At 39.8% G+C, this 22,124-nt stretch overlaps 1 protein-coding gene and 1 pseudogene across 2 annotated transcripts in view; both read right to left on the reverse strand.

The window, feature by feature from the left end:
- Positions 1-3,283: 3,283 nt before the first annotated feature.
- On the reverse strand, positions 3,284-3,400 carry LOC129404080 (U6atac minor spliceosomal RNA; annotated as a pseudogene).
- Positions 3,401-7,641: 4,241 nt separating this feature from the next.
- The window catches only part of RBM25 (RNA binding motif protein 25), a 53,856-nt gene continuing 39,373 nt past the window's right edge, over positions 7,642-22,124 (reverse strand). For both annotated transcript variants that reach the window (XM_055131265.1, XM_004612299.2), the window contains 6 exons: positions 19,200-19,350; positions 17,773-18,097; positions 17,107-17,381; positions 15,691-15,789; positions 13,459-13,506; positions 7,642-9,251 (listed from right to left, as the gene is read on the reverse strand). In XM_055131265.1, coding sequence (XP_054987240.1) covers positions 9,159-9,251; positions 13,459-13,506; positions 15,691-15,789; positions 17,107-17,381; positions 17,773-18,097; positions 19,200-19,350 — 991 coding nt within the window. In that variant the 3' untranslated portion in view covers positions 7,642-9,158. The remainder of the gene's footprint in view (positions 9,252-13,458; positions 13,507-15,690; positions 15,790-17,106; positions 17,382-17,772; positions 18,098-19,199; positions 19,351-22,124) is intronic.

A 22,124-nucleotide genomic window follows, 5' to 3' on the forward strand; every position in this document is an offset into this window, starting at 1 on the left:
CACCCCTCCACACCATGTAATCCCATCAACGGCAAAGATTGAGACTATAAAACAAAACTCCCGGAAGCAGAAGGCCGCATTCGTGGCTGTATGACCTTTTATTATCTAGTTCTCCCTCTCTGAGAACCCAGCAAGCTACTGAGAACATCCGATATTTGGAAGGGAAGGGGGTACAGCCAGTCATACTCAGAACTGTGATCCCTTGGCAATGCTTGGGGAACCACATGCCATGTAAGAAATGGAACCAGGGTTGGCCATACTATCTCTGTACATAAGAGCTCCTGTACTAGCTCTCCAGCCTATCATTGTCATTGTGTGTGTACGTGAGGAAGGTGGGGGTGGGAGAGAGGTGGTTGGCACATGGCATACTTCAATATTTTCTGAATTCTACTTAGGAAAATGTTCACTACTTTTTGTTTATTATCTTTATATACATTGCAGACCTGAGAGTATTTTTTAATTAGGTCTGCCTACTCTGCCACATATGTAAGTTGGTTAACAACTTTTAGAATTTCATTTATTTATTTTTTTGGAATGGGAAGACTGGATATTTTTCCCGGCAAGCTACCGAAAATATCCTGCCCCCACAGCAGAGCCTGGCAAGCTCCCGATGGCGTATTTGATAGCCAAAAACAGTAACAATGATGGGTCTCATTCCCCTGACCCTGAAAGAGCCTCCAATGCGGCACCGTTGGGAAGGACAAGTAAAGAGAGGCCGCTAAAATCTCAGGACTAGGACAAATGGAAATGTTACTGGTGCCCGCTCGAGCAAATCGACGAACAACGGGATGACAGTGATCAGTGATACAGAATATACGTTGCAGTGCTTAGGGTCTTTGTTGTACTAAGACCAAACTATTCTGAAGTGGGACTCCCACCTCCCAGTGCTCAGGTTAATTCAATGCTAGGGCCCTAAGGTAACAAGAACCAAAAAGACCATACTGTGAGAACCTGGGTGGGAGAAGCTGGGGCTCAAACTCAGATCCTTGTGCATGCAAAGCACTGAGTTATATCCCAATTTAGAACTATTTTCAGTTTTTTTTTTTTTAAGGTAACAACTGGCAGTGCTAAGGGGTTGTTCTGGACTCTGTACTCAGGGATCAATGCTGGCAGTGCTCAAGGGACCTTATGAGATAATGGGGATAGAACCCAGGTTGGCCACTAAAAAGGCAAGTGCCCTATCCCCTGCACAATGGCTCCAGCCTCTAGAACTATTTTGAAATTTGAGCAAATAGTCAACAAAAATTTACTAAAATTATTTCACATACAAGAATTCTAATACTTTCCTCTTAGGTTATCAACATAAACCAGACCTATTTAATGAATTTTGCAATTACAATTTTGTTTTCTTTTGTGGGGCTATCCTGGATGGTGGTTAGGGCCAATTCTTGGTTCTGCATCCAGGGATCACTACCAACAGTGCCAGGGATCAAACATGGATGGCCACACACAACGCAAATACCTGCAGGATATCTCTCCAGTCTCAATCATAATGTTCTGTAATCTAAAATTTCCATTGATTATTGGCAGACACTGGCTACAGTGTGAAATGAGAATGTGCTATGAAAAGAAGTATTTGAGGGGCTGCAACGATAGCACAGCGGACAGGATGTTTTTCTTGCATGCGGCTGACCCGCATGCAAGAAAATTCTAAGCATTCCATATGGTCCCCTGAGAACCACCGAGAGTAATTTCTGAGTGCAGAACCAGGAGTAACCCCTGAGCATCGCCAGGTGTGACCCAAAAAGCAAGAAGGAAAAAAAAAAAGGTATCTGAGGCTTTTTCCACTTTGGTTGAAGCCATGTTCTCACCTGAATATGAATCTCTCTCCTCATGGTTCTGTCTTTAAAAATAAAAACTTTAGGGGCTGGAGTGATAGCACAGCGGGTAGTGTGCTTGCCTTGCACGCGGCCGACCCGGGTTTGATTCCCAGCATCCCATATGGTCCCCTGAGCACCGCCAGAGGTAATTCCTGAGTTCGGAGCCAGGAGTGATGCCTGTGCATCGCCGGGTGTGACCCAAAAAGAAAAAAAAAAAAAACTTTATTACTTCACACACGCCAAAGGAAAAAAAAAAAAAAAGCAGAGCCAGGAGGGGGAGAAGATACATAAATAAAAAAGATACTTGAGTCACTCAACTTTGAAAACTTGAAATATGACTTAGGTAATTGAAGAACTGAGCTTTAACAATTTTTTTTAAATGGTGCATATTTAAACTATGAATTTGAATCCCATAAGCATCTGGCCATAACACTGTAGCAGTGGATAGTACCCTCGGGTCTCTAGTAGACCAAGAACAAATGCTGAGGGGTAGAGGTGCCTTACACCCTTAAAACAAAACATCCTTTTACTGTGTCAGTTCTTCACATACATGATTCCACAATAACATCTTAATGCCAAGAATAAAAAAAAGGGTCACATATATGTAGGCCCAAGCATGTCAAACCTATTCTTCAAGGTCAAGGGAGAGCACACTTGCTTGCATATAGCTGACTGCAGTTTGATCACTGAACAGCAGTGGTTCCCCAAGGGGTGAGGGGTAACTAAAATTAAAATCCCAGGGCTGAAGCAATAGCACAGCGGGTAGGGCATTTGCCTTGCACGTGGCCAACCTGGGCTAAATTCCCAGCATCCCATACGGTCCCACGAGCACCACCAGGAGTAATTCCTGAGTGCATGAGTCAAGAGTAACCCCTGTGCAACGCTGGGTGTGACCCAAAAAGAATAAAAATTAAAATTAAAAAAAAAATCCTAATTTTTTGTTACTCAACATTAACTGTATGACTACTTCCACTACTGCAAATCTTCCTATTGTCTTTTGGGGGGATGGGAGCATCGCACACATCCAGCAGTGTTCAAGGCTTACTCCTGGTTCTCACTCAGGGATCATTTCTGAGAGGGCTCACTGGAGCCACATAGTATGTTGAGGATCAAACCTGGAGCAAGGCAAGCACCCAACCTCCCGCCCCTTTCTCTTTTTTTTTTTTTTCAAACTTAAAAGGGATTTATTTGTGATTTCCTATATATATTTAGCTTGTAAATACAAGACTGTAAATGTATTAAGAGACAATTTCTGTTAAAGTTTTCATTGTGTTTCACTTCAAGTACTACACAAGTTAAAATCTGATAAAGGATTTACATTCGGTTATCTGAAACTTCCCATCTCAGACTCGTGTTTAATGTGGTGGGTGACTCCATCATCTCCATAGACACCACCAGCAGGAAAGTCTCTCCTTTATGGCTTCTGGGACTCTCGTTAGTTAGTGTGCATACAGTTTTCGTTTTAAAAACGTTGGTTAGATGCCACGAAGTAGGTGGCAATACCTTAACCGTATGCGTGTTGCAAGGCCGAAGCCTCTTCCATCCTTGTCAAGGGGAGTGCTAACCTTCTCTAACAACACCCGCCCCTTTTTCTGATCCATCAAAGATTGATTAAGTTTGACTGTTCATACAGTTAATGAAATGGGTTTAAAAACATGTTAATTCTATTATTTCTTTAGACTGTAGACAACTTAAGGGATAATTTTGTCTACTAATATACCTAGCATATAAAATGAAGTATGAACTTCTATGATTAAATGTAAACTACATTTAAAAAAAGTCGGGGGGAGTGGGCAAAACATCTTTTAAAAATTCAGGATCTAGTTCATGTTTAAAAGATACAAAAGTTGCTGGCAAGAGATAGTACAACAGTAGGGTGCTTGCCTTGAAGGTGGCAGATCCAGGTTAGAATGCAGGCACCCTATATGGTTCCAAGACCTGCCAGGAGTGATCCCTGAGGGCAAAGACAGGAGTAAGCCTTGAGTAGGACTGGGCATGGACCAAAAAAAGAAAAAAAATTATGAAAATTAAGGCCAGAGAGATAGTATAGTAGGGATGGTGCTTGCCTTGCATGTAGACAGCTTGGGTTCGGTCCCTGCACCACCTGTGGTCCTCTAGACTAATGCCTGAACACAGAACTAAGAATGGAAGAAAGAAAAAAAAAATCATGGTCGGAGAGATACTGGGATCATTGGTAGTGGAGAATGGGCACTGGTGAAGGGATGGGTACTCGATCATTGTACGACTGGAACGCAAGCATGAAAGTGTGTAACTCTGGACTGTACATCACGGTGACTCACTAATAAAAAATTCACTGTATCACTGTCATCTTGTTGTTCATCAATTTGCTCGAGCAGGCACCAGTAACATCTCCATCCGTCCTAGTCCTGAGATTTTGGCAGCCTCTCTTTACTCGTCCTTTCCAACGGTGCCACATTGGAGGCTCTTTCACGGTCAGGAAAATGAGACCCATCATTGTTACTGTTTTTGGCATACTGAATACGCCACAGGGAGCTTGCCAGGTTCTGCCGTGCGGGCAGGATATTTTCGGTAGCTTGCCGGGAAAAATATCCAGTCTTCCCACTCCAAAAAAATAAATAAATGAAATTCTAAAAGTTGTTAACTAACTTACATATGTGGCAGAGTAGAGAGACCTGAGAGTATCTTTAATCCAAACATGGCTTCAAGAGTTTTATTCAGGGCTGGAGTGACAGCACAGTAGGTCAGGTGTTTGCCTTACACGTGGCCAACCCGGGTTCGATTCCCAGCATCCCATATGGTACCCCAAGCACCGCCAGGAGTAATTCCTGAGTGCACGAGCCAGGAGTAACCCCCGTGCATCACCAGGTGTGACCCAAAAAGAAAAAAAAAGTTTTATTCATTTTTTTTAATAGAAATTGTTTGATTATTTTTAGATTGTTATTCCTAATTTGGAGGTCACAAGTCAAGTAAACTGATGTCAATTAAATGTTAAAGATATGAGCATTCAGATGCAAATACATTTCAAACTGAACACAATCACGTTTCAGAAATCTGTAAGAAACTTTGGGCTGTATAATAACATGCAGTAGCAATAGTTTCTAGGTTGTGGCATGGGAGAATTACTTCAACAGGCTGAGCACTTTGTATGCATGCAGAAGAATCTAGGTTGATCCGAACAGGATGTGGTGGGGAAAAAAAAAAAACAAAACACTAATTTGAGAATCCTCTTATCTTTTCCCAGTAACACTCACATATTAATTTTATTATCTCTCCTGAACCTTTCCTCAGTTTCACATTGTTAACAAAATACAGAAACATATAACCCCCAAAATATCACTTTAACATAAAATCTTGAAGCTTTTTTGTGAAAATAGAATAATTCATTGAATTTCTTAGAAAAATCTGAGGTTGGAAGTCAGGGGTAATGAAGCTGGGTAAATAAGCCTTTTTTTTTTTAAATTACAAAATAAGGCTATTTTACAAAATACATATTCTGTAACTATGCTTTTTTTTTTTTTTTTTGCTTTTTGGGTCACACCCAGCGATGCTCAGGGGTTACTCCTGGCTCTGCACTCAGGAACTACTCCTGGCGGTGCTTGGGGGACCATATGGGATGCCGGGGATCGAACCCGGGTCGGCCGCGTGCAAGGCAAACGCCCTACCCGCTGTGCTATCGCTCCGGCCCCTGTAACTATGCTTAATGCATTAAAAGTTTTTATTTTATACTAAAGGGAGAAAGAAACTAGACCAGTTTCCATCTAAAGCTTGTCACCTTTTTCAAACTGTTCACCATACCTGGCATTTGTGCATGATTAGTGTCTATAACATCACTCTCAAAATAATTGGAGCTGAAGAGACAGTACAGTGGGTAGGGTGATTGCTTTCTTTGCACATGGGTAACCCGGTTTGATTCCCAGCATCTCATATGGTCCCCAGAATACTACCAGGAGTGATCCTTGCGTGTAGTCAGGAGTAATCCTGATCACTAGGTGTGACTCCCACACCCCACCCTCCCCCAATTGTCATTGATAGCACATAAAACCTAACAAGAAAAAAAAAAAAAAGAGGAAGGGAAAGAGCACCTAGAATATTGGAGTTATCACTGGTCATCATTGTGGGGAGTTTATGCTCATAATATTCTCTTTCAAATAGGCTGTACTTATGGTTCGTTAGGATAAAATAGTAGCACTGATTAATACCGCTGAAAGTATAATGCTCAGATTACCATTACCATCATAAAGTATGTCCCCCCCCCTTAACTTGATTTCAGTCTTGAGTCTGCAATCTCAAAAAGATCCTTCAGGTAACAGCATGTTCAAGTTTGAGGGTCAACTACAAATAGTTTACTCTTCCTGCTATAAATAGATGTGCTTTAAATTATTTTAATATAGGAATTAGGAAAGAATGGTTGGTTTGCTTTGTTTTGGCAGTGGGAGATGGGAGGGAGGCCCACACTCAGTGACACTAAGGCCTTCCTCCTGGCACAGATCTCAGGGATAACTCCAGGTAGTACTCAAGAAACCATTCGGTTTTCTAAATATCAGATCAAAAGTAATTTTAAACCTCCATATAATTTCACAAAAATGGAAAGGAGCAGTGTGAATTAACTACAGTTTCCAATGAAATTAACCTGTAAGTAAACTGGTAAAGATACCCAGAAAGCTCAAGCAATTTAAAGAAATATTTTTCCATGTGGAGAGTTGGGAGGAGATTGAGCCACACCAGCAGTGCTCAGGGCTTACTCTTGACTTTGCTCTCAAGGTTCACTCCTGAAGGTCTCAAGCGACTATTTAGGTTAAGAAGGCTGAACCTAGGCTGGCCAAATGTAAGGCAAGCGCTTTACTCACTGTACTGTCTCTCCAGGCCAAAATTTAATAAAACTTTGTGAATCCCCAAATTGGAAAACCTCCCCAAGTTCAATGAACCGATAGAATAATCTAACTTGAACTAATATCAAAACTGTTAAAGAAGTTCTTTATGCCATTGAGAATATTGCTGTTTGGTTGTAGAAATATGTATTTTTTAAATTTCTCACACTTTGGGAGCCACTCCCAGTAGTGCTCTAGAGACTAAACTGAGGTCAGTCCCATACAAGATAAATATGCCTTAACCCCTATACTATCTCTCTAGCTCTTACTACAGAAATATTAGCGCATATTGGAATCTAACTGGAGATATTATGCATTACATGGACATGCATGGTAAAAACCAAAGGAAGGAAAATTTAATCTACCCAAATTAATCTTCCTGGTAATGCAACCAGAGACAGTCCAACGTATGTTTTTCATGCAGGAGGCCAAGTACTATCCCCAGGACCTGTCCCTCTGTACTGCCAGGAGCCACCCCTGAGGAACCCCTGAGCACCTCTGGAAGTTGCCCAAAAGGTCAAACACTGCAAAGTTCAAACAAACTTCATGCTAACACCTGTAAATTACAAACAACCTAGAGAGAACTAGTATGGGAGGTAGGGTTTTCAGGCCATACCTGAGGGTGCTCAGCAGTGATCCCCATAATGTTCTGGGGATCATAAGAAGTGCTGGTATTAGAACCAGGTTACCTGGTCGCATACCCTTTTCTTCCTCTACAGCCCTGGATGAATTTTAATTGCAAAGTGGCATATGACTGACATTTTTCCCTAAAGAAACCAGAACACTAAAAAGGCGTGTCTCTGTAGATACATAGATTATCCACATTAATGTTAAGTGATCTGAGCTTTATTTTCTAATATTCATAAAAATCATTAAAAAACTGACCTATATTTCATGTTATATGGTATGCACCACAATTACAACATGATGCCATTTATTGAACAAGACTCTGAAAGAATGAGTCCCCAAGATCAAATATATACATTTTTTAATATTTGAAATATTTACATAATGGAACCATGTCATGGTCCAGTATTAAGAACAGTGTCTTCAAATGTCCTCTTAAGATGTTAAAAAAAAAAAATCTAGTAACTCAAGCTTTGTTATGCTTTTGTAAAACCCCTTCACACTTTCTTTCATTGAAATAAATATTAAGACATGGGAATAGCTGCACCTAATTTATGTTAAGAATTGTTAAAAACTTTTTACATTTTTCAGGAAACCTCAGTCCTTGGAGAAGTTCTGATCTGCAATAAAGAAAGACCCAGTATGTCTTTCTTAAGTATACTGTCAGTATATTTCTAAGCCTTGATGAGAGGTAAACAAAATGTCTGTACGTATACTCACACAAGGTATGCTTTACAAAGCAAAAATTGAAACAAAAAATTAGTGATACCTGCCTGAACAGTTTACTTTATCCTTAGAAATAAAAGGCAACTGGCCATGCTGGATTCCGCAATTCCTCTGTCAACGGCCTCCTGAATTTTGTTAAACTTTGCTGTTTTTAAATCAACTTTTAAATCAAATTTTTCCCATCACTCTGTTCTGTGAATTAAGACTTTTTTTTTTAAAACAAAAAGGTACACCAAAATAAAACTAAGGATCAATTAGTGCAAAAATGCATTAAATAAAACTATCCAGAATTTACGGGTCTGTCTCATTTCTAAACAATGAAAGGTGGATGGAGTTTGGGAATAAGGAAGGAGGCAAACCACCATGATTCATATCCTCTTCAAAAGAAATAACAGGCTATAGGAAAACCCCATCACATTTAGCAGACTGTTGCTTGCCAATAGAGTGCATCATACTCTGGGAAACTAATGACCTAATTATCTCAGACATTTGAGTTGGCAAAATACCTTGATTTCTTTATGATCCTATTTTTCAATTAAAAAACATAAAAGGGAGCCCTACAAATCAAATTAGGAAAAGTAAGACTTTTATACATACATCCACACAAACACACTCGTACAGAGATACAGTAGGGACAGATTGTCTGCTAACTTGCACACACCCCTTTAAAATTCCTAGCCTTCAATAGGGTTTACCATTTCTGATCAAGGGGAAGTGGGTCAAGATGTGACTGGTATTATTTGAATTAAGATCATTCAGATTGGTTCTTATACAGTACAGTTCAATATTAAGTGCAATTCTGCAAAATAATTGGGGAGTCATTTTAATATTTACAAGGAACAAATCAGCAGAACAAGATTATATCAGATAAGCTGTATACAGTAGCTGTGGCTTATAAAACATTACCAGTAATTTGTACCTGGTGAGTATAAAGAGAACCAACGTAGGATCGGATGACTTTACAACCAAAGGCATACACAGGGCATCAACAAATTAGAGGACAAAAAAATTCACATTTCTACATTAAAAAAAATTACAGATGTCACAACTGTCTTTGAAGACAAAGAAAATTCAAAGTCCATTGAAGAATGGAAAAGAAGAAATCTGAAATGGAACACACTAAATGTAAAAAGTTTTACTTCACAAGACCAATTTTCTTGGCTTCTGTTTCATATATCAATAATCTCCACATTTTGACTATAAAAACTTCTGCTTCTTCATCAAGTACCTAGGGAGAAAAACATAAAACAGTGTAAGAGATCTAAGAAACAAGTTAAAAACAAGTACTTTCCAACAACAGTCACTGATATAACTATTAATAAAGAACATGTCTTCTGTGAAAATTAAACAGTAGCTTATAAAAGTGATAATACAGTATTTAAATACGCCTGGAAAAAAAAATTTCCTAGAGAAAGGCAATGACTGTTATATAGAACAAGTTTCTTTAGGCAGGCCCAAAGAATAACTACTACCAGGGGTAATTCCTGATTGCAGAGCCAGGAGTAACCCCTGTGCATCGCTGGGTGTGACCCAAAAAGGGAAAAAAAAAAAAAAACAAAGAATAACTGCATTAACAATAACATTATCTCATTTTTACTCTCTAAAAGAATCTTACAATCTTCATGACTTACTAAGTGACACACAAAGATTAAATGAGAACATTTATAAAGCATTTACATTTGTATCTGGGACACAGTACACGAAATAAGCAAACAGTAATTCATGTTCTGACAAAGAGCTTTCTTTCTCCCCCTCCTTTAAATCTTGGCAAATTAAGACCAAATCATCTCTTTACTTTAAAGTTAGATGGAACATGTGCCACCTCATCTACTGCAATCATCCCACACATACTTAAGATCCAGTTTATCATTGTTAAATGACAATATAGATGGCCTAGAGTTCCTGACTTCTGAAGAGACACTCAGGCTGGGTACAAGAAACGTATCTATTGTCAGACTATATGGGTTCAAATCCCACTCCTACTTTCAATTATTTGCATGTCCTTGGTTGGGTTTCTTAATGACACCTGTAAAATGGAGAAATAAGTAGATATATCATACTAGCGAATCCCACTGTGTGGAGTCAATGTATGACAAAGGTTTGAAAAGTGCCTAGTTCATAAGTGATTCTAAGACTACAAAGAGTCAGAAATTTTAATTTCTTTTCTTTTCTTTTTTTTTTTTTTGGGTCACACCTGGTGGTGCACAGGGGTTACTCCTGGCTCTGCACTCAGGAATCACCCCTGGCAGTGCTCAGGGGACCATATGGGATGCTGGGAATCGAACCCGGGTCGGCCACATGCAAGGCAAATGCCCTACCCGCTGTGCTATTGCTCCAGCCCCAGAAATTTTAATTTCTTTGATAGATTCCTCTATTTCTCCTGACTCTGTGCTCAAGATTCTCTTCTGAGAACCTGTATGTGGTGCTGGGCATGGATTCTGAGTCAGTAGCATGCAAGCTAAGCCTGCTATACTCTCTCCAGCCCCCTCCCTGACCCATCTTAGCACTGTCCTTTGGAACACTATTGCTCTTTACACTAACCATTCTTTAGTCTTTACATCTTTTTACCATATTTTACTAAAGAAATTTTCTGACGGTCAGTCAGTTGTGTGTGGTAATGCAGATACTATTACTAGTACCACACAGTCTTCTCCAAGCACCAATGAGACCACTCTCTAGCACAGCCGATTATAGTATTTCAGGGGCAGAGGATGTAGTTGTAGAGTAATAACGCACTTGCCTTGCATGGTATGAAGCCCTGAACTTGATCCTCAGTACTCACCCCTTCCCCAACCCACACAAAAAATACTGGACCTCCTATAGATCATGAAACTCCGGGCAGTTCAGTATCGGAATTTCCTCAACAGAAGGGAAAAAGTAGGATATTCAGTATTTCTATCTTTATATATATAAAATCTCCATTTAAGTTTGTAAGATTGAATTATATCATCCTTTTACTCCAATAATACCCATCTAGCAAATGTTTAGTTTTCACCCATATTAAATGAGCACTCTAACAGCTGATTTCAATTATTTCTCTCCAACTGCAGTGACAACATCCAGAAATTAAAATTTCCTGAGTACGACCCAGACTTCAAAAAAAAAAAAAAAAATCAACTGATACTGAATGGTACTCTAAACAAAGACATTTAGTTCTGTCCCAGACACATGCTTCCATGGTCAAAATTAGTATCTTGTACTCTGCCATTATTTGAAGTAATCCAAACGTTCATTCTTTAAAAATCTACTCACTCAGGAGTCAGAACAAATAGTACAGTAGGTAAGGCATTTGCCTTTCACCCAGCCAACCCAGAAATGCCTGCAACTTATATGTTCCCCTGAGCCCATCAGAAGAAACTCCTGAGTTCAGAGCCAAAAATTAAGAGTACAGGCCAAAACCAAAAAATTAATTTATTAAATAAAAGTCTATTCACTACTATAATCTAATTTCAAGAATATTCAAACATATCTCCCACAATTTCCTTGACTTATATAAAACAATACTGTTCTGATACTACTTTTTACTCTTTCAAGTTTACAGTCCAAATAATCATCATACACTCATTATTATTTGCCCCTTTTACACAAAAATCATACTATTTCAGGAGTTGGGGGCAGAGCTGGAGCAATAGTACAGAGAGTAGGGTGCTTGACATGCAGGTGGCTGCCCTGGGTTTAATTACTGGAATTCCATATGATCTAGTGAGCTCCATCAAGGGGTGAACCCTGAGCACAAAAGCCATAAATAAGCAGAGTACTGGCCTGTATGGCCCAAAACTAAATAACCAACCAAAAAGAGCAATCACTGAATCGATTCTAACACCAAAAGTAAATGGAACGGAGGATCTGATGTTTAACTGCAAGCCCAGAATGCGTGCACAAGTAATAAAACAGATTTAAAAAAAAAAATTCTTCATGTCTGCTTAACCTGTTTTACCTGGGATGCTTTCACATACTCCTAACTGAACACATCAGAAATACTGTCTCCTCTGCTTCCACTCTATTAGCACATTTATTGCATAGTTTAAGATGATATATTCTTCATCCTAGACTACAGAGACTGCCATACATCCAACAGAAAAAGAGAAATCAATCCTGCCCTAAATGTGGGAAAAAAGGGATTCTTCTTCACCGTTGGTGGAAATGCCGACTAGTCCAGTCTTTTTTGAAAACAATATGGACATTTCTCAAAAAAACTAGAAATTGAGCTCCCATTTAACCCAGCAATACCACTTCTGGGAATTAAACCATAGGGGCCCAAAACACAGAGCAGAAATGTCATCTGCACAATAGCCAAAATTCACAAACAACCCAAGTGCCCAAGAACAAAAGACTGGATAAAGAAAATACGATACACTTACACAATGGAATACTATACAGCTGTTAGGGAAGAAAGTAATGAAACTTGCTTATAAATGGATTAACATGAAGAGTATCATGGTGAATGAAATGAATCAGAAGCAGAATAACAGGTATAGAATGATTGCGTTCATTTTATGGGATTTAATATATGTGATTATTTTTGTTTGTGGGATATAATATATACAGTATGGAACTTACATCCAAGGTCAAATAGGGGCTAGGAGGACAGGTCAAAGGTTGGAAGTTTGCCACAAGAGTGTTTGTGGGGTGAAGGACACAGTAAAGGGATGTACCTGATAATCTTTCATTACAAACCATAAGGCTGCCCCTAAAGAGGGGGAGGGGGAGGGAGAGGGAGAGATGATAGGGAGAGGGAGGAGGAGGGGGGGATGGATGGAAGGAGGGAGGGAGAGAGAAAGGTGCTTGCCATAGTGGCAGGCAGTGCAACAGCAGGAGGGAAACTGGAGGAGGGAAACTGGAACCATTTTGGTGGTGGGAAAATTATACCGCCGAAGGGATGGGGATTGGAGCATTATATGACTGATATCCAATCATGAGCCGCCTTGTATATTATACTGTGATTCAGTTAAAAAAGTATATAGCAAAAAAATGATGAGATATTCCACTTTAAGTCTTTTAACCAAATTTCTCTTCACAGTGAGCACTGTCTAAATGTAATGACAAAGTCCAGAATTTGCATTTATGCAAACACTGAAGGTAGATGAGGGTAGAATTGGGTAAAAAGAAAACTAAGTTTAGTTTTATCAAATGATAACTTGTTGAATCCCTTTATTCTGTTTTAATACTTTAAACCTAGAAAATTTTAGCGGATAGCTATAAAAATATCTGGAACCAAAACTGGTTAAAAAAAAATCAAGTTATTGAGGCCAGAGCAATAGTAAAGTGAGTAAGGAGTTTGCCTTGCACGCGGCCAACTTGGGATTGGTTCCCAGTATCCCATATGGTACCCTGAGCATCCCCAGGTGTGCCACCTCACCCTACCATCCCCTCCCTCCAAAAAAATCAAGTTCTATGTTCATTATTTAAATATTAATAACTGAATTTGAACTTACCATAGCAACATCATCTAAAATGCTCTGAGGTGAACTATGAGCCATAACCTAAAAAAAAGAAATAAAAGAATGCCAATTTCAAAATTAAAAGTTAGGAATACACTCAGGGAACATTAGATACAAACATACGAGTATGTAATTTTCTTTTTTGGGGGGGCTGAATAATCTGTTAATACATTTCTTAAATCCAAAAATTCCAGTGTCTTCCATCACACCGAAGTTTCAAACCTTAATCACTACTATCTTCCAAACCAAACTGAGACCTAAAAACAGGCTATCTTTAATGTTAAAAGAGCAGCGCTTACCAAATCCCAGTGTTCTCAATAAAATACAACTGGTTTTCCTCGACAGGGGTTTATTAAAAACATAAATTTGCAGGGCCAAAGAGAAATTCAGGCAGGGAGCTTGCGTTGTACATGGCAAACACAAGTTCAATCCCTGGTACCACATAGGGTCGCCCAACCTCTGCCAGAAATGATGCCTGAGCAGAGAGCCAAAAATGATCACTGAGCACAGAACCAGAAGTCACCCTTCAGCACTATTCAGTGTGGCTGAAAACAAAGCAAAGCAAAAATACAGAAGGAAAAAAAAAAGTCCTTGCCATTAAAAATAATGGAAGGATAGGTAAACCTAGGTGGTTGAGCTCAAGTTTACAGAAATAGCCATGTTACTTATAATCATGGTCAGACACTCTAGGGGCTGTTGAGAAAATTCAATAGGGTGGGCACAGGCTTAGGATACAGGTGATCTGGGTTCAATCCAGCACCACAAGGACCAATGACCACAAAGACTCCTTCACAGCACGCTGGGGATGGCCCCCCAAAACATCAACAGAGAGCAAAAACGACATTTCTCCTAAAATCACATGAATGGAATAAGGGGGACGAGGTGCCAGCAGCAGGTCAACCTGCACCCGCAGAGCAAGTGCATCAGCAATGCCTTCAGGCTTCCTGATTACCTCAGAATTGCCACAGTGCCTCTGGCCAGACTCCAACTTAGGAGAAAGTTTCCAGAGAAATTAAATAGCCAAAAGTTAGGAATGTGGGAGCCATACCCACAAACCACCTCCTGCTCTGCTATACAAGCTCAATTAATGACCTTGCTTCAGAGACCCATAAATAAATCTCAAAAGAAATTAAAGTTGGGGCTGGAGCGATAGCACAGCAGGTAGGGCGTTTGCCTTGCACGCGGCCGACCCGGGTTCGAATCCCAGCATCCCATACGGTCCCCTGAGCACCGCCAGGGGGTAATTCCTGAATAAAGAGCCAAGAGTAACACCTGTGCATCGCCAGGTGTGACCCCAAAAAGAAAAAAAAAAAGAAAGAAAGAAAGAAATCTAAAGTCACACTTAATCTCAGAGCCTCGAAAGGCTAAACAGGAGGGTAAATTGAAGGGGGGGAGTTCAGCCTGGTACCTGCCAAAGAGAGCCCCTGACAGCTGCTTATTTCTCTGGAAGGACCTCACCGAAATAATCTGCTTAAAATTTGGGTATGAAGGTTTTATGATTGAAATCTCCAGGCTTTCTCGAGATTGGGATGGGCTACCTCCCCCCACCTCCCTGTACTTCCAGAAACCTCTGCAGTCATGTCCATATTCCAAAGCTGCCACCCAGTTAAAGCAATTCCAGCTTTAAGTTCCCGAGAAAAATCACTGAACACCCTGAATAAACACAATGACCTCTTAGTACCTGTATTGCAAATCATAATGCACAAAAGGAGGGAGGTAGGGGTATTGGGGGATGGTAGAAAGGAATCAAAGATCATTGGTAGTAGGAAATGTACACCGGAGAAGGGATGGGTGTTGGATCATTGTATGACTGAAACCCAATCATGAACAGCTTTGTAATGGTCTATCTCAAAGATATTCAATTAAAAAAATTAAGAAAATTAAAAATTTAAAAAATTTAAAATACAAGAAAGAAATACTAATATTACACATCTTAAGGTTGTTGTAGGTTTCAATAAGTGTGCTTAACATAATCTTTTAGCTGAAACTAAATTATCACAAATTCGTCAAGAACTTTTGTTGTACAAATTAATATTTTAACAGAGAAACAATGTTAAGGAGGCGCAGGAGACAGTGCCAAGGTTTGAGCCTCCTGCCCTGCAATTACCTGAATCCCACTAAGAACAACTCGCAGTATAGCCAATTTAGGCTCAAAAATCATACCCCCAACATCCTACTCCCCCTAATTCAAACAAATTTTGGGGTAGTGGGGAGTAAAATACTAACCTTAGAACACACAAAATCAACTAATGTAGCTTCTTCTTCACCTATGTACTCTATGATTTTCTTATTAATCCACGGTCTAATCCGTCGTTCCATCAGTATCTGCAAAATTTTGCATAGTTATTAATTAAAGACAACATTATTTTATTTATTACAAAACCAGTTAACCCTTTGATGCATTTTCCTTAAGACTAAAACAAGTAAAAAGTTACACTAAGGTATATATCAAGAAAAAATTATTTGTTTCTAGATTATAAAGTTGGACTGGAGTGAAAGCACAATGGGTAGGGCATTTGCCTTGCCTGCGGCCGACCCAGGTTCGATTTTTCCGTCCCTCTCAGAGAGCCTGGCAAGCTACCAAGAGTATCCCACCCACATTACAGACCCTGGCAAGCTATCTGTGGCGTATTTGATATGCCAAAAACAGTAACAAGTCTCACAATGCAGATGTTACTGGTGCCTGCTCGAGCAAATTGATGAACAATGGGACAACAGTGCTACAGATTAAAGTTAAAGCTCCACCAAGAATTTTTCCAAAAAAAAAAAAAAATTTTCTTTCCAGTAATCTGAATTATATGGGGAAAAGGTGAAACAGCTAGAAAAAACCAGAAATGCTTGCTCTGCATGCTCTAGGTCCCAAGTCCAATTTCCAGCACCACATCACATGCCACCCCTTTTCTCTAAGCACCACTAGGTGTAGCTCTGGTGGCCCAACAACCACATGCTAGGCCTCAGGATTCAACTATTAGGCTCTCATTGCCAAAAGAGAAATACTACAGGTAGAGGCCACCTAGCTTCCAAAACACTACACAGAGAGCCTCTTCTTGGTTGGGGTGAGAGATCTATCAAATTTCTTAACCATGGCAATCACTCAAGGTCAAGAATTCAGATAGAGTGGCTGGTGCGATAACATAGCGGGGAGGGAGTTTGCCTTGCATGCAGGCAACCCCAGCTCGATTCCCAGCATCCCACATGGTCCCCTGCGCACCACCAGGAATAATTCTTGAGTCAGAGCCATGAGAAACCCCTGTGCATTGCCAGGTGTGACCCAAAAAGAAAAAAAAGAATCTAGACACGTTATTCGACTGGAGCAACAGCACAGTGGATAAGGCGTTTGCCTTGCAAGCAAATGACCCCAGTTCAATTGTTCCGTCCCTCTCAGAGAGCCCGCCAAGCTACCTAGAGTATCCTGCCCGCACAGCAGAGCCTGACAAGCTACCCGTGGTGTGTTCGATATGCCAAAAACAGTAACACGTCGTCTCACAAAGGAGACGTTACTGGTGCCCACTTGAGCAAACTGATGAGAAACAGGATGACAGTGGCAGTAATACAGACACATTATTATCCCTGTCATTTATAAAATCAAGTTTACGTGCTCATTCAAAATCATTCTCAGTAACAAAATAATGTGCTACTCACAGAATCCACAATAGACCAATCCAGAGGATACGCAAAGAGCTCAGGTTTGGCTGTAGGAATTTTCTCAATGAGACTTTTAATGTGTTTTCGTTTTTCTTCAGTATTTACAGTGCCTTTGGCAGCATTTTTATCATCTTCACCATAATCCAATGGAACCAGTTTCCTTTTTCGGGGTACATCATCACTGTCTTCATCCTCAAATTTATTAAAGACGCTATCTACAGGGAGTTTCTTTCTCTTCACAGAATTAGGTTGACCAGGACTATTGGAAGCACCTATATTAAAACCAATGTGTTAATATGACGACTTAATTTTGAAATATTACATTTTATAAACCCACCTTCCCTCAAAAAAAGACAAAGTATACTTCCATATATCTCAGAGGAAGATCCCAACTGTAAAAAAAATAACTCACTACTCACAAGTGCTAGAAAATTTAACTTTTCACTTCTTCTCAGAAGTCGAAGCAGCTGCAGATATAGGAGCACTACTAGAACTATGAAAACAATCGTGAGCTAGACAGGCATTTAAAAAATATTTATCTAACTACCTACCTAGCAGAATATTAACCTTCTCCTTTAAGGCAAAAATTTAGGACTTTTCAGAGGATAAAGAATAAACAATGAAGGAAATCAATGTTAAATAAATAAACAATGAAGGAAATACCTAGTTTAAGACTCAGTCCTATTTTTGGCCTATGCTCCTCAGGTTGTTGCTGATCTGGTGAATTTTCATGAGGAATAATAATACCACAGGGAGACTCATCCCCAGGAGTATTTGGGGTTGCATTGCCACTGGCAGAGGAAACAGATGGGGCAGAACTGATAGGTCTCAGAGTTGGTTTCAGGCAGGGCTTTTGCTCAGGCTCTTCTTCCTCTTCTACAGGTTCCTCTCGTTTTTCTTCCTTTTCTTGCTTTTCCTCTTCTTCTTCCTCTGATTCTGGTTCTTGCTTTATTTGTGGTTGTCTACGCCTTTCAGCCTCTTGTTCCATCTAAAACCAAAAATTAATCCTATAAGTATAAGCAGGACACAACAAGACTACCAGCTTTTTATTATCACTGTTCATGAAATCTCCATTTTTCCTTTATATTAGGAATAAAGAACTATTCACATCACTATAAATCAGTATAGTACAAATTTTACATTAATTCACTAATGCCTTATACACGCTTGAAACTAAAGGTAAGCAGAACGGCTAAGTTCAAAATGAAAAAGTATGTTTTTATATCTTTGTTAAAAAAACAGGGGTCAAAGTCAAAGTACAGGAATGTATGTGACTAACCCAGCTCGATACCCAGCACCCATATGGTCCTGGAGCACCACCAGGAGTGATTCCTAAGGACAGAACCAGAAGTAACCATTGAGTACCCCCGAGTATGGCAGCCCATCAAAAAAATAAATAAACAAAACCCGAAACAAACAAAATCAAGATTTGTTTAGATTATTAGTTTAGGTTGGACCAGAGTCAGTACTTCTGAGGGTCTATTCCTAGCTGTGAGACTATTCCTAGTGGGGTCTGGGATAGTGATGGGAACTGACATGGGTCAGTGGTGTGCAAGGCAAGTAATATTGCTGCTGTTACTATGTCTCAGAACCCAAGATGTTTTATTTTAGAAGAGCATACGAACATTATACTTACACTGTAATAGAATGCTGAGCACAGAGAAAGGAACAGCTCCTTAGAATGGCTGGATTTAACTCAAAAGAAATTATTTCAAGCCCACACACACACACACACAAAAAAAACCCACCCTTGGGAACAAACTGCCACCTTTGTTGCTAATGTTGAGTACCAAGTTAAAAGACAATTTTACTCATTCTAATTTTCTAAAACAAGTTAGGAAAACAGATTTCATATGACAGTGAGAACTCACAATGCCATTATTCAGTTGCGGAGTACAGAGATAAGAGTATAGTGGGTAGGGTGCTTGCTTTGTCTGCCCCAGACCTGGAATTTACCCCCAGAACAACTAATGGTCTCACAAGCCATGAGTGAACCCAGAATGCACAACCAGTTCTGGGAAAAAAAAATTAAAAAACCAAAAACCTCCCAGAAGACAATCTTAAAAGCACTATTATAAATATCATCTCACCCTTTGGAGCTCTGCATCTGGATCTGGATGTCCTTCTGCCAGAAGGCGCTGTCTAATTTCTTCTAGTTCTTCCTTTTCTCTTTTTCTATCCCGTTCATCTGCTTCCATTTCCTTTTCCCTATCACGCAACCTTTTCTGAAGAGCACTGCCTCTGCAAAATTAAATAACAGGCATTATTTAAGAATGCTGTCAACTATTAAACATATATACAAAAGCACCAGAACGATACTAATAGTTGAGATTAAGAGATTATCTTTTGTATTTTATGCCACACCCAGCTATGCTCAAGGCTTACTAAGGGATCACTTCTTGTAGTATCCAGGGGAATATATGGGATACCAGGGACTGAGCCTGTGTTGGCTTTATGCAAGGCAAGCACCTTGGCTACTGTATTATCTTTTTGGCCCTAAAAGATTGTCTGTTAATGTCCTGTATCTGCAGGATGCTTTCTAATGTTTTGTTTATGGCACACACCTGGAGTTGCTGAAACCTTACTCCTTACTCTTGAGCTGAGAAATCACTCCTTGAGGTTAGAGCTATTAGCATAGCAGATACGTATTTGCCTTGCATACAACCAACACAAGTTCCTGATACCTGGCACCCAGTATAGTGCCCACCAGGATTGAGTGATCCCTGAGTGTAGAGCCAAGAGTAAATCCTAAGAACCACTGGGTGTGGCCCAAAATACAAACCAAATTAAAAACGTAATCACACCTAAAGGGCTGAGGGACTGTATGTGTTATCGGGGATAGAAATTAGATTGGCTGTGTGCAAGGCAAGCACTCTACCATCTGTACTATTTCTTGGCTGTTTAATGTTAATACTTGGTAAATAAATAATGCCTTGACAATTTACCAGAAGTCTCTTGTTTAAGTCATTCCAAATATAAATCAAGTTAGAAAAATAGCTCTCAGCGACAAGAAAATTCTCTTATCCTACAGCACATAGAAAGCCAACACATATTTTGTGTTTCTTAGAAACCAAATCATGAAACATTAATACAAGTAGTATCAGGGTTTGGGGAGATTGTACAGTGATTAAGGTGCTTGCCTTACATACTGCCAATCCACATTAGAATCCAGCACTACACAAGGCTTCCTGTGGGCAGCCAGGAGTTTCTCCTGAGCACCAAACCTGGTGTAAGACTGAACATGGCAGTGTTTCCCCAAAACAAAGCACAAAAAGGGAGTATCAGTACCGCTCAATTCTGTATCCTTGTATTAATCTTTTCAGGTGGAAAAAAAAATCTAAGAATGTTATATACTGTACAATCAACAGTAACAGAGGTTCTATTAGTTTATCTTAAACACTGCTATTATGTACGCCCTGCTATTTTAATTAGTCTTGTTTTGGAGCCACTAAGGTTATGCTTGTGGTTGTAGCTGGTGGTGCTCAGGGGACCATGAAGCATCAGGGATCAGTCCCAGGGCCCCTTCAACAAAACACGTGCGAGTCCTATGTACCACCTCCCAAAGCCTCTTACTGCTACAATTCCTTTACTGCTATATTTCATCTACAAAAAATAGCAGTATATATAATGTAAAATATCTCAATTAAGAAGTATAAAAAATTGGGGATGGAGCAATAGTTGAGTAACCCCTGAGCATCGCTGGGTGTGACCCAAAACAGAAAAAAAAAAAAAGGTATTTCATTTCACTCATTTTTCTTTTTTCTTTTTTGTACTTAAAGGACTAAATCTCATGAGGGAAACATGAGCACAAAAATGCATAAATCTGTAACTGTACCCTCACGGTGATTCACTAATTAAAAAATAAATAAATTATTAAAAATTTTTTAAAAAATAAAGGGCTAAATCTCTAGCACTCTTTCAATTAAAGTTGCTTATTTCAGCATTTTAATTATTTCACTACAATGCATTAAATTATACATTCGATACCTTTAGCTACATTTTTGGATCACACTGGACAGGTAACTTTTTATTTATTTATTTATTTATTTGGGCTTTTTTGGGTCACACCTGGCGATACACAGGGATTACTCCTGGCTCTGCACTCAGGAATTACCCCTGGCCGTGCTCAGGGGACCATATGGGATGCTGGGATTTGAACCCGGGTCGGCCGCGTGCAAGGCAAACGCCCTACCTGCTGTGCTATCTCTCCAGCCCCTGGACAGGTAACTTTTTCTTTTGGCAATGCTGAGAGATAACCAAGGGCTTCATACAAGGCACATACAAAACAATTACTCCACCACTAAGCTATACATCTATCCTGGGCCACGGATATGTATGATGGGCCCACCATGTCTGGAGGTCTCCCGGTTCTGTGGTTGGCGGGGCAATGAAGTACCAGAGATGGAACCTGGGTCTCCTACATGCAATGTGTGTGCTCAACTCCATTGAGCTATCTTCCTGACCACAGTGCCCAAGTTTTTTTGTTTTTTTTTTAAATTAAGATTAGTTTTCAAATCCTTCAACTAAAGTCAGATGGAGATGGAGGAGAACAAAGCAAAATTGGACCAGAGAAATAATACACCAGGTAGGGCATTTGCTTTGCACATGGCCAAGCCGGGTTCGATCCCTGGCATCCCATATGGTTCCAAGTAGCTCCAGGAATAATTCCTTAGTGCAGAGTCAAGAGTAATGCCTGAGCATCTGAGTATGTCCCCCACAACCCAAAACCAAACAATCAACAGAAACAAAGCCAAATTTACAAAACTACAGCATACTACCATGAACGTAATGCTATCAATGGCCAACATGCAGAGACTATAAAACAAAGCTCTGATAGCCTAGTTCTCCCTCTTAAGAGAACCTGGCAAACTATCATGAGTTTACTGCCTGCATGGGAGAGCCTGGCAAGCTCCACGTGGTATATTCATATGCCAAATACAGTAACAATGATGGGTGTCATTCCCCTAACCCTGAAGAGACTCTAATGCAGCACCATTGGGAAGGACGAATAAAAA

Source organism: Sorex araneus, chromosome 3 (assembly GCF_027595985.1).
Source record: "Sorex araneus isolate mSorAra2 chromosome 3, mSorAra2.pri, whole genome shotgun sequence".
Taxonomy (NCBI): Eukaryota; Metazoa; Chordata; class Mammalia; order Eulipotyphla; family Soricidae; genus Sorex; species Sorex araneus.